The sequence below is a fragment of the Amphiura filiformis genome, chromosome 2, assembly GCF_039555335.1.
Source record: "Amphiura filiformis chromosome 2, Afil_fr2py, whole genome shotgun sequence".
NCBI lineage: Eukaryota > Metazoa > Echinodermata > Ophiuroidea > Amphilepidida > Amphiuridae > Amphiura > Amphiura filiformis.
The window spans coordinates 96,991,443-97,003,140 of record NC_092629.1 but is presented as its reverse complement, the minus strand read 5'-3'; the positions used below and the strand labels follow the sequence as shown (position 1 = coordinate 97,003,140).

General features: G+C 39.6%; 1 protein-coding gene across 1 annotated transcript; it reads left to right on the top strand.

Moving 5' to 3' along the window:
- Positions 1-1,737: 1,737 nt before the first annotated feature.
- Positions 1,738-3,435, top strand: LOC140145295 (uncharacterized). The gene has a single exon (XM_072167058.1). It carries the CDS (start codon positions 1,738-1,740, stop codon positions 3,433-3,435), a length of 1,698 nt encoding a protein of 565 aa, XP_072023159.1.
- Positions 3,436-11,698: the final 8,263 nt, after the last annotated feature.

Sequence of the window (11,698 nt, the reverse complement as noted above, 5' to 3'; positions counted from 1 at the left end):
ACATGGCATCATTCCACAAATCTAATCGATTGTGGGGATTGGTAGAGTGCACAATCGATCAACTTTTCAGAGCTGTACCTCCATAAGTTTTTCCGAAATATTTTTTTTTACAATTTGCCATATTTTTTTCACGCTTAGGGGTAGAGGTAACATTTTTGCAATTTTCTTCAATTTTTCTTTTTTGAAGGAAGTTAAAATTATTATCAGTGTGTGGCAAATTGAAATATCATTAAAATGAGGGGTTAATGAGGTCTCTAGCCCCTTTAGATCAAATGACCTTTTTTGGGCTTTGTTTTTTCACTTTCAAGTTCACCTTTATCCGGGTATGGTATACAAAGTAAGCAATGAAATCAATTAAAAACAGTTTTATTTGAACAAATAAACCATCAAGTAATACAAAATAACAGAGAAAGACAACATTTATCTATATAGTAGAAAATATTAGAGATTAAAAATTAATGGTAATTTTTTTTTCACCTAAAACTAGTCATTTTCAGTAAAAAATGGCCATAAATCCATGTTTAACCCCAAAAAACGATTTAAGATTCAGACATTTTTACCTTAGAAATACTATATATGCTCAAGTTTAGAAGTTTAGAAGTATTCTTCACACCTAAATATTTTTTTCACACATTTGGCAGTGAAACCGTCCTCAAACCTCGAACCCTGTCTTATGTTATGCAAAATAGACTTGCCGCCGAAACGAGTGCAAAGGACAAAGGTAAAATCCATGATTTTATTTTGCTTTTGTAAAATTATTGCAAGAGAAATTGAATTTGTACTTGGTGGTAAACTTGAAATTTCCTGTCATATTAGGAGATAATCCGGTGAAAATCGCATGATCATAAATTTTTTAGCCGGAAATCAATTATGCCTATATTTATGTAAATAGCCAGAATTTCCCAAATTTGTAAGGGCACACGTATATTTTGACATAGCTACATTATATGTGGTAAAGAGCTGTAAAGGTATGTACTCATTTTGGCATCACATGGATAGAGGATACCCAAATCGATATACATTGGTACCAAATATAACAGTATTATGTCGTTTTTAACAGAAAATTATGGCTCAGTAGGACAAGGGTTAAAATAGGTGTTTCTACAATCCGCGAAAATAATTGACACACCTGTACTAATTAATTGAAATACGTGCCCTATCACAATTGGAGAGGATAGTAAAACATGCATGCGATATATGTGACGCACAGACTCCCCCTGTATCTCACCCTTCCCCACTCCCCATCCTTCAATGTTGGAGTGTCTCACGGACCTGTTGACAACATGGCTTGGTCCAACATTGAATTGGGGGAACGGGGGCAGAGATATACCAAAAGACAGGCAAAGTGTGCCAACCTTTTTTTCGTGGATTGTAGATTTTGATAACTGTTTTTAAGAATGCACATTTTAAGCGGTTACGGGCTCCTATTTGAAAGCGATACATACTGTTGCCACCAACGCTCTGCAGGGTCTATTGTTCTATTGTTTCCGATTAGAGCGCTGACATATTGGAAAATGTTGCTAATTGTTGATAGTTGATCATCACCCCCTGATGGTCATAATCTATATAGCGCCATCTATCAGTGTTTATGTTAGATTCCAATATGGCGATCTCCATGATAGAAGTTCATGTAAATGTGTGAATGAAAACCCGTGATTAAAACCAGTTTAATCCTAGTTATTACAAATCATCCTTGTCCACGATTATTTTATATGGTGTCAGAAAAGTCAACCCAAGATGCCGTACTTCGGACATGTCGGTGAGTTTAACCCGAAACGTGAAGAATGGGACAATTACGTCGACAGATTGGACGAGTTTTTCGTTGCCAATGCCATAACCGACGCTGACAAGAAAAGGGCTATTCTGAATAGTGTTGTAGGCCCGGACTGTTACAAATTAATCGCAAATCTTGTAGCACCTAGAAAGCCAAAAGAGGCTACATATTCTGAACTAGTTGAGCTAATGAAGAAGCATTATACACCACTGAAGAGTAGTATTATGTACCGATTTACATTTGCCAATCGTGTGAGGCAGGCCGGCGAGTCAGTATCAGAATACATGGCTGCCCTACGTGCTATAGCACAGGACTGTAAATTCGGGGACAGCCTCGATGATAAGCTCAGGGATCGTTTCGTAACAGGTTTGAACGATGCCCGTATAACTAAAAACTTAATGACTATTGAAGAGGACAAGTTAGACCTGAAAAAGGCCGTAGATACTGCAATGGCGATGGAGTTAGCTGCTACGCAAGCGACTAAGTTGACTAATTTGCAAACTCAGCAAGTTGATAGTATGGCTGTGGGCCACCGCCATGCTCGCCCCCCGGCTCGCCCTCACAACCGTCCTCCAGGTGCCAAACCTAAATACCCACAACAACAGTCATCAAACTATAAACAGTGTGGTAACTGTGGTAATAAACATGGTGCACGCTGTCCAGCTTATGGCAAACCATGCCATTCATGTGGTAAAACCGGTCACTTTGCCAAGTTCTGTAGGTCGTCCAAGCACACCCGTACATACGCGCCCCCTCGACCTCGTGGTCGTAGCGTACATGATCTTGAGGTCAATGATCCTTATGTGCCAGAGTCCTCGGCAGAATACATGTATGAGTCTGAAATTCTGCCAGAATACCGTATTGAACATTTGACTTCAACAGTCAATTTTCAAGATGAGATCTACACGACCGTTAATGCCAATGGTATGCGCATGTGTGTAAAACTAGATACAGGTGCTAAATGTAATGTTCTGACAACGCACCTTGTCAAGCAACTCAGTAAACATAGCGGTGTGACTATAAATGTACGCAAGCGAACCAGTCTCATAGCATATGGTGGTACTCGCATCCCCACAGAAGGTGTAGTGACAGTCAATGTGAACAATCTTGATATAGATTTTCATGTTGTAAGTTTCCCAGGTGCAAAACCTCTTTTGGGTCTCAGAGGCTGTTTGCGTCTCGGTTTGATCACTCTGAGTCCTGAAGTGTTTGGAATACACAGTGAAATTACAGAGATTGATGCTCTAGCGGAGTACCCAGAATTATTTGATGATAGTTTGGGCACATTGCCTGTCACATATACTATGACTATGGACAACACTGTCACTCCCGTTGTTCGTCCCCCCAGGCGCGTACCCGCAGCAATGCAAGATAAAGTGAAAAGCGAACTTGATCGCATGGTCGCAATGAATGTGATAACTCCTTGTAAGGAACCTGCAGACTGGGTTTCTTCTATGGTTGCAACACGCAAGAAACAAACTGATGAAATAAGACTATGCATTGACCCTCGTGACCTCAATAAAGCATTAAAGCGCCCTCATCATCCAACTAAGACTGTTGAAGAAGTTGCTGCTAAAATGAATGGGCCACTATTTTCTCTGTTCTTGACGCTAAGAGTTCATTTTGGCAGGTTTCCCTTGATCACAGCTCGTCAATGCTGACATGCTTTTCATCACCGTATGGACGATATCGCTTTCTACGCTTACCATATGGCTTACGATCATCATCAGATGTGTTTCAACACGCTATGGAACATTTGTTTGAAGATATCCCGTGCTCCATTATTGTGGATGATATATTGGTTGGTGGTAAAGACAAACAAGAACATGACAATAATCTCAGACAGGTGTTGAACCGTGCTAGAGAGGTGAATCTGAAACTGAATCCTGCCAAATGTAAATTTGGTGTTTCTAATATTAGTTATGTTGGACACTTGTTTACCCCCAGTGGACTCAAGCCTGATCCAGATAAAGTCACTGCTATTACAGATATGCCAGCGCCAGATTCTGTGCAAGCCCTTCAGCGCTACCTTGGAATGGTAAATTATCTAGCCAAGTTCGATCACCGATCTTAGTGAAATCGCAGCACCGCTAAGAGAACTGACTCACAAAGATGTACAGTGGTGTTGGTATCCTAAGCATCAACAAGCCTATGATCAATTACAGAAATTGATAAGCAACGCCCCTTACTGAAGTTCTATGACGTCACTAAACCAGTAACGCTCACTTGTGACGCTTCCAAGTTCGGACTTGGTGCCGCGTGTCTCCAAGATGGAGAACCTATCGCGTATGCCTCATGCACAATGACTTCCACGGAACAGAACTACGCACAGATCGAAAAGGAACTTTTGGCTGTAGTGTTCGCGCGTCGCAAGTTTTATCATTACGTGTATGGCAAATCTATTGTCGTGGAAACTGACCACAAGCCCTTAGTTACAATTGAATATATGAATACAAAAGCCACCTAAGTCCATACTTTGGCCAAATTGAGTTAAGCATGGGAAATTGTTGCTATACATAGGCATGTCATATGCATGAAAGAACAACTCAAATTCATCCTCTGTGTCTATTGGGCATGTGAAAAATAGCATGTATGAAAGAATCACCCAATTCCATGATTTGAGTCTTGTAACACATTGATTGAAATCCAGTATGTATAAAAGTCCACTTGTAACACATTCATTGCTAGAGAATGACTTTTGAACAAAAATGGGTTTAATAAAGGAAAGTGTGTGGTTTATATTACATGGCAGAATGCTTATCAACATTATACATACCTGTGTGCTTTATTTTGTATTATCTTACTAGTGGTAATCTCATTCTAACATTGTTGTCTTTGTATATGATTCAAAAAACCACCTAAGTCCAAAATTTAAAATGAACCCCACGAAGTCCCTGAAATGCTAATCGTCATACCTAATACAGGTTAATCCACTCATTTGCACGTAAAACTAACCATATTGACCAGGTAAATCTAACTGAAGGAATTAAAATGATACACGGGTTTTTCTGTCAAAATAACTTCGCATGGACTTAGGTGGCTTTTGTATTCATGTATTCAATTATCAACAAGCCCATGCACGCAATTCCCGCTAGACTCCAACGCATGATGCTTCGGCTTCAAAAGTTTGACATTACTCTGGTCTACAAAAAGGGAGCCGAACTATATGTCGCTGATACACTCTCACGCGCTCCAGGTCCTGGTGAAACTCATGACACTCCGGATCGCGAGAAATTTGAAGTTATGAGTATTTTGCCCATCTCTACTTCACGCATGACAGAGCTTCAGAATGCCACAGCGACTGACCAAGTTTTACAGTGTGTAACTACATTCATTCAACAAGGTTGGCCTGAACGTCCTACTGGTGTACCACAGTTCGCGAGACAGTTCTTCCTATTTCGCGATGAGCTCACTTTGACTGACAATATCATCATGAAAGGACTGAAAGCGGTCATACCTCAATCACTACAAGCCACGTATGCCAAGATCTTACATGAAGGACACATTGGCTCCGAAGCAACTAAGCGCAGAGCCAGATACATTGTGTTTTGGCCGTCAATGACCCAAGACATTGACAAACTTGTATCATGCTGCAGTGTGTGTAATAGCACAAAGGCACACCAGCAGAAAGAGCCCATGTTGAGTCATCCAACCCCCAGCGTACCATGGGAGACTGTTGGAGTGGACTTATTTCAGTGGAATACCACACATTATGTAGCAATTGGTGACTCATTCTCCTCCTGGTTTGACTTTGCTCCGCTGCGAGACATGAGCTCCCATTCAGTGATTCAAGTTTTGAAATCCCAGTTTTCAACTCATGGCATACCACAGACTGTTATAAGTGACAATGGTACCCAATTTAGCAGTCAAGAGTTTGCTAATTTTGCCAAGTCCTATGACTTTCACCACATAACTAGCAGTCCTCAATACCCACAGGCTAATGGACTTGCAGAAAGCGCGGTGAATCGTTCCAAGCAGTTATTAGAGAAAACCCAACGCGAGCAATCTGAATTGCACCGCAATCTGCTCAATGTTCGCAATGTTCCTACAAACTCCTCACTTGGCTCACCAGCGCAACGACTCATGTCAAGGAGACTACGGACAACGATCCCAACAACTAAGCGTCTCCTTAAACCCAAGGTCACCCCCATGTACAACAGAACATTGACAAGCGACGCCAGCAGTGTAAATCGTCGTATGACAAAACTGCGAAACCGCTAACACCGTTGAAATCAGGTCAAACAGTCAGGCTACAGACAACCAAAGGGTTTGATCAACTCGGTGTTGTTGTCAAAGCTACAGGTGACCCCATGTCATATATTGTCAATGTCAATGGAACTGAATACCGCAGAAACAGGCGTCATATTCTGCCTGTTAATGAACCAGCTCCAAAACATCAGTCAACAGCAGATAGTGACATTTTGGTTCATCCAGCATCAGAGCCACAGGCAGCATGCCACCCTCCCCAACTACAGGTTGCCCAACAACCAGCTTTGCAACAGCCAGCTATACCACGCCCTGTAATAACCCGCTCTGGTAGAATCTCAATGCCCAATCCAAAATATAGTGACTATGTCAGATAATTTACCCACAACAGTATGTAAATATACTGCACTTACATACATTGCCCTGTATTGCACAATACACACAGTTTGGGATCTACATGTAAAAGTGCTCACATTATTCTGTGACTTTTGCCCACCTGACTACATGTAGATTGCAATTGTTTTACACAAGCATTCAGTATGTAAACACATGCATTTTACATACACATTGGTTATCTACCACTACCAGCGGATTTAAAACTATGCTGCTGACTTGGACTTGCTTATAAACAATATAAATATTGTATATATGTTTTCTCTGCCAGGTAACACATGTTGACCATGTGGAACTATTACCATATTTTCCAGAACAGTTTTAAAAACAAACTAGACCAGTAGTCTAGAGAGTGTTATTTCACAGGTACTATACAAGGTGCAAAGTAATTTGAGTTTTGGCATACAATGTTTTGAGAGTATCACTCCATCATCTTTGTTTTTGTTTTTTTTTTTACAAGAAAAGGAAAGAAAATTGAGAGATTTTATTTTATTATGTAAACAAAGACCTTGTATAATGCCAAACTATGCTTTAAAACAAAGCAAGAGTTCTTACTGTTACTGTTAAAAGTGTTTGCTTGTTCAAATGTTACAAGTGTTGAAGTTCAAAGCTTTCAAAGAAAACTTTAATGATGATTTATCAAATCAAAAGACTTTCAGAAACTCAAGCACATGAACATTGTACATTTCATATCTAGAGACACATGATAATTCACACAGTGAGTAAACATAACAATCAATGTGTATTGCAGAGTAGTTTATTAGATACATGTATTGTACACAAGATGTTTATCTAAAAAAGGAAGGATGTTGATAGTTGATCATCACCCCCTGATGGTCATAATCTATATAGCGCCATCTATCAGTGTTTATGTTAGATTCCAATATGGCGATCTCCATGATAGAAGTTCATGTAAATGTGTGAATGAAAACCCGTGATTAAAACCAGTTTAATCCTAGTTATTACAAATCATCCTTGTCCACGATTATTTTATACTAATCAATATTCATGAGAGTGTACATTCAATGTCCAGTTTGCGAAATTGGGTGAGTTGTGTTTGGTAGGTGTGAAATACATCTGACTGGGCGTTTTAATTACGTAACGAATAAAGGCATTGACATCATCGAATGGCTGCCCAGTGCTGTTATGTGTTTAGTTATTATATAGGCCTAATAATTATTATTAAATGTATTCATCATTCCTTTCTTTTCCCTTCTCTGTACTTATTCTTTCCTAGGCCTACACTTTATCACTCCCTCGCTCTCATTGCCCCCTCTCACCCTCCCTCTCTCATTCCCATCATTTTCCTTATATTTCTATTTATCTACTTGTCTTTATTATATCTTTTTATTTCTCCCTTCCTCCAGCCCTCTCTCATTATCCGTATCCCCTCCCCCCCTCTTCCTCCCTCCTCCCCTCACCAAGACTTCTCACAGAGGTGAATCTGCCCCTCCCCAACCCCCTACCCTCTTTGGGTACGCCACTATTTCTATACTAATCTCCTTCTTAAAATAAAATTAAATGGACATTTCTTAAAAACAACCTTTATAGGCCTGTACTTATACTTACATGTAGAAAATTAACTGCGTCGACATTTGATGAAGGAAGCAAAGAAGCGAAGAATAATGATAATGTCGTAAAAGAATATTTTATTACACGAATTTTCGGGCCTCGCCCTTCGTCAGGTGACAAAAATAGTGTTGTGAGGCCTACACACAAGAGACACACTATACTTACATGTATACGTATAGCGATTACCATTATAGTGTAATATAGATATAGGCACTGGACATGGCAGCCTTCATACATTCTAATGTGTAATCGATCAACAAGAGCGTTCAATTTATTTAAATGAAACGCCTAACGTCAGGTGGGTGGTAAAGATGATTGCATCGACAGCTAAAGCCTCCTTATAAACTTCAGACCCACACAAGCACACATTTCGGATACGTGAGTACAATGGTACCACTTTACACATGACTGCCCTTACACATGACTGTAGGGTGGTCACTTACTGATACTTGCCTGTTGTGTAGAGCGTTAATATGATGCCGGATCAGTGACCAATTTAATGGCGGAACCCCTTTATTCGAAACAATGGTACCACTTTTATGAATAGCCTGTCGCAACTTCTAATCGGCATCAAACGAACAAAAGATTATATAATCTATTGCGACTCTATGGGTCTTTTTATCTTTTCAGTTTCCGTAAGTCTTTTGTTCAGATACGAAAACGCAAGGGATTCAGTAAGTTACTGTAATCTGTTTTCATTGTTAACTCTGAAGTACCAATCAGCTTATTTCAATAGAGGTGATTGCTTATGTCAATAAAATCGGGAGAGAAAAAAATTATGTTAACACCAGTGTTTTAATGGCCTAGCGCCCTCTTGGTAAATTGATCTACATTGAGTTGACAAAATGCATGCCAATCCGAATGACAAATTCCATTTTTTCTGTAAAAACGTTGCAAATAAGCCCTAAAATCACAAAAGGCCCGCTTATGAGCATATCGCACCCCAATGCACTTGTGCAGGGCCACAGTGTCGCCCTTCCCTCGTATCAATGTCTATCTCCCTATTTTGCTTCCTCCTGCCCCCCCCTTGATCAGTCTCCCCACTCCCTCCCCGTCCCCCGGTCCCTACTCTCTCCTCTCGAGTTCTTCTCTTTCTAGTATTTCCGTCTCTCCCTCTCCTCTCTTTCTTCCTCACCCCTCCCCACTCTCGCTTGTTCCGTCTCAACTTAATGTATCTCCCTCCCTCCCTCCCTCCCCTCGCGAAATTTATCAGTATGATCCATGACTGAAAATAAGCTCTGCAAAAATAAACATTTAAAATAAACCCGAGTCTTGCATATAGGCCCAACCAATTATCAGATTAGCTTGCCATGAATGGAATACATTATCTTTGCTCCAATGCAAATTCTTTTGTATTGCATTTCAATATAAAACATGATTACCAAATCACCACTTGTACACGCCTCATTGGGATATTTTAAACGCTCTTTTCATCGCCAATATGAAAGACTTTTGCTTATAACTTGGCAACATGGTTAGTATATATTTCAATGCAAGACTATTTTTACGANCTACTTACGTCTAGGCGTAAGTGCATATACCTAAACACAAGTCAATTGAAGCCGTACAATTTACCGCGAATTTAGGACCGTAAAATTTAGACTCTTCTTTTGTCTAGATTGGCACCCAACCGCACATCTCAAGGTTTTATGTAAAAAATCAATATAACTTACCAAAACGAAAACTGAAATTCACGAGCTTCAAATTTTCAGTAACTAACAAAAGGCTAGAATAAAAGATTGGTCATACCTGGGAGACTACCACTTCAGAATAACAATGACTTACAAAAACTATTACGGATACGGAAACAGAAACTGAAAAGATAAAACGACGGTTAGGGTCTTTTTATCTTTTCAGTTTCCGTAACTCTATTGTTCAGATACGAAAACGCAAGGGATTCAGTAAGTTTACTGTAATCTGAAGGCTATCTGACTTCATTGTTAACTCTGAAGTACCAATCAGCTTATTTCAATAGAGGTAATTGCCTGTGTCAATAAAGCCCATAAAGGCTGGAGATAAAATAGTATTGAACACCGGTGTCCGACCGCTGTTTTAATGGTCTAGCGCCCTCTCGTGTTTGACAGTGATAAATTGATTCACATTATTATGACAAAATGCAAATCCGAATGAAAAGGTCCACTTTTTTCTGTAAAAACGTTGAAAATAAGCCCTTCAATCACAAAAGGTCCGCTTATGAGCCTGTCGCACCCCATTGCACTTGTGCAGGACCACAGTGTCGCCCTTCACTCGTATCAATGTCTATCTCCCTATTTTGCTTCCTCCTGCCCCCCCCCACCCCCCATATGATCAGTCTCCCTACTCCCTCCGTCCCCGGTCCCTACTCTCTCCTCTCGAGTTCTTCTCTTTCTAGTCTTTCCGTCTCTCCCTCTCCTCTCTTTCTTACTCACCCCCTCCCACTCTCGCTTGTTCAGTCTCAACTTAAGTATCCCCCTCCCTCCCTCCCCCTCGCGAAATTTATCCGTATGATCCATGACTGAAAATAAGCTCTGCAAAAATAAACATTTAAAATAAACCCGAGTCTTGCATATAGGCCCAACCAATTATCAGATTAGCTTGCCATGAATAGAATACATTATCTTTGCTCCAATGCAAATTCTTTTGTATTGCATTTCAGTATAAAACATGATTACCAAATCACCACTTGTACGCGCCTCATTGGGAGATTTTAGACGCTCGTTTCATCGCCAATATGAAAGACTTTTGCTTATAACTTGGCAACATGGTTAGTATATATTTCAATGCAAGACTTTTTTAAAGAGCCACTTACGTCTAGGCGTAAGTACATATACACCAAACACAAGTCAATTGAAGCCGTACAATTTACCGCGAATTTAGGACCGTAAAATTTAGACTCTTCTTTTGTCTAGATTGGCATCCAACCGCACATCTCAAGGTTTTATGTAAAAAATCAATATAACTTACCAAAACGAAAACTGAAATTCACGAGCTTCAAATTTTCAGTAACTAACAAAAGGCTAGAATAAAAGATTGGTCATACCTGGGAGACTACCACTTCAGAATAACAATGACTTACAAAAACTATTACGGATACGGAAACAGAAACTGAAAAGATAAAACGACGGTATTTCTATTTAAAAGCTCTTTGGTTGCCACCAATTTGTGACAGTGGTAGTTATTGAGATGATAAAAGAGATAACCGGGCAGCCCTTTTTATTGTTATTTTTACTTTTGAACAAAATAAGCTGGAAACAAAATCATGATATGAGACAAAAATAAAAACGATTATCCGATTTTTTACCCCGTTCACCCAACATTTTACAAAGGACCCCGTTAGGTCTTTTCATAAGTTTGCAAATATCAGTTGATAAAACGAAAATTTCAATTTCAATTTTCAAGATATCAAAAAAGCTGTAACTGAAATGGCAACATATCCATGATGGCTACAATAATTATTATGCAAATTACTTGACCTTTGACTTCAATTTTTCATCAATCAAAATGTTTTGGCAAAAGTATCAAGATATTGTCATATGAAGAAATTGGCAGTTTAAATAATTATTATCAGTTTTCATTTTCATGTACACCCTTACATTAAAATAAAGAAGGACATGGGTCCAATTGAAGCACTACAAAAGAGAAGAAGACACTTTGAGAACGTACCTAGAATAACACGGTAGTCGGGTTCTGATTAGCTGATTCAATCTAACAATAATAACCACAAACTGATAATCTGATTGGCCCATTGTGCGTCAAAGCGTTGGTCAGCACAGA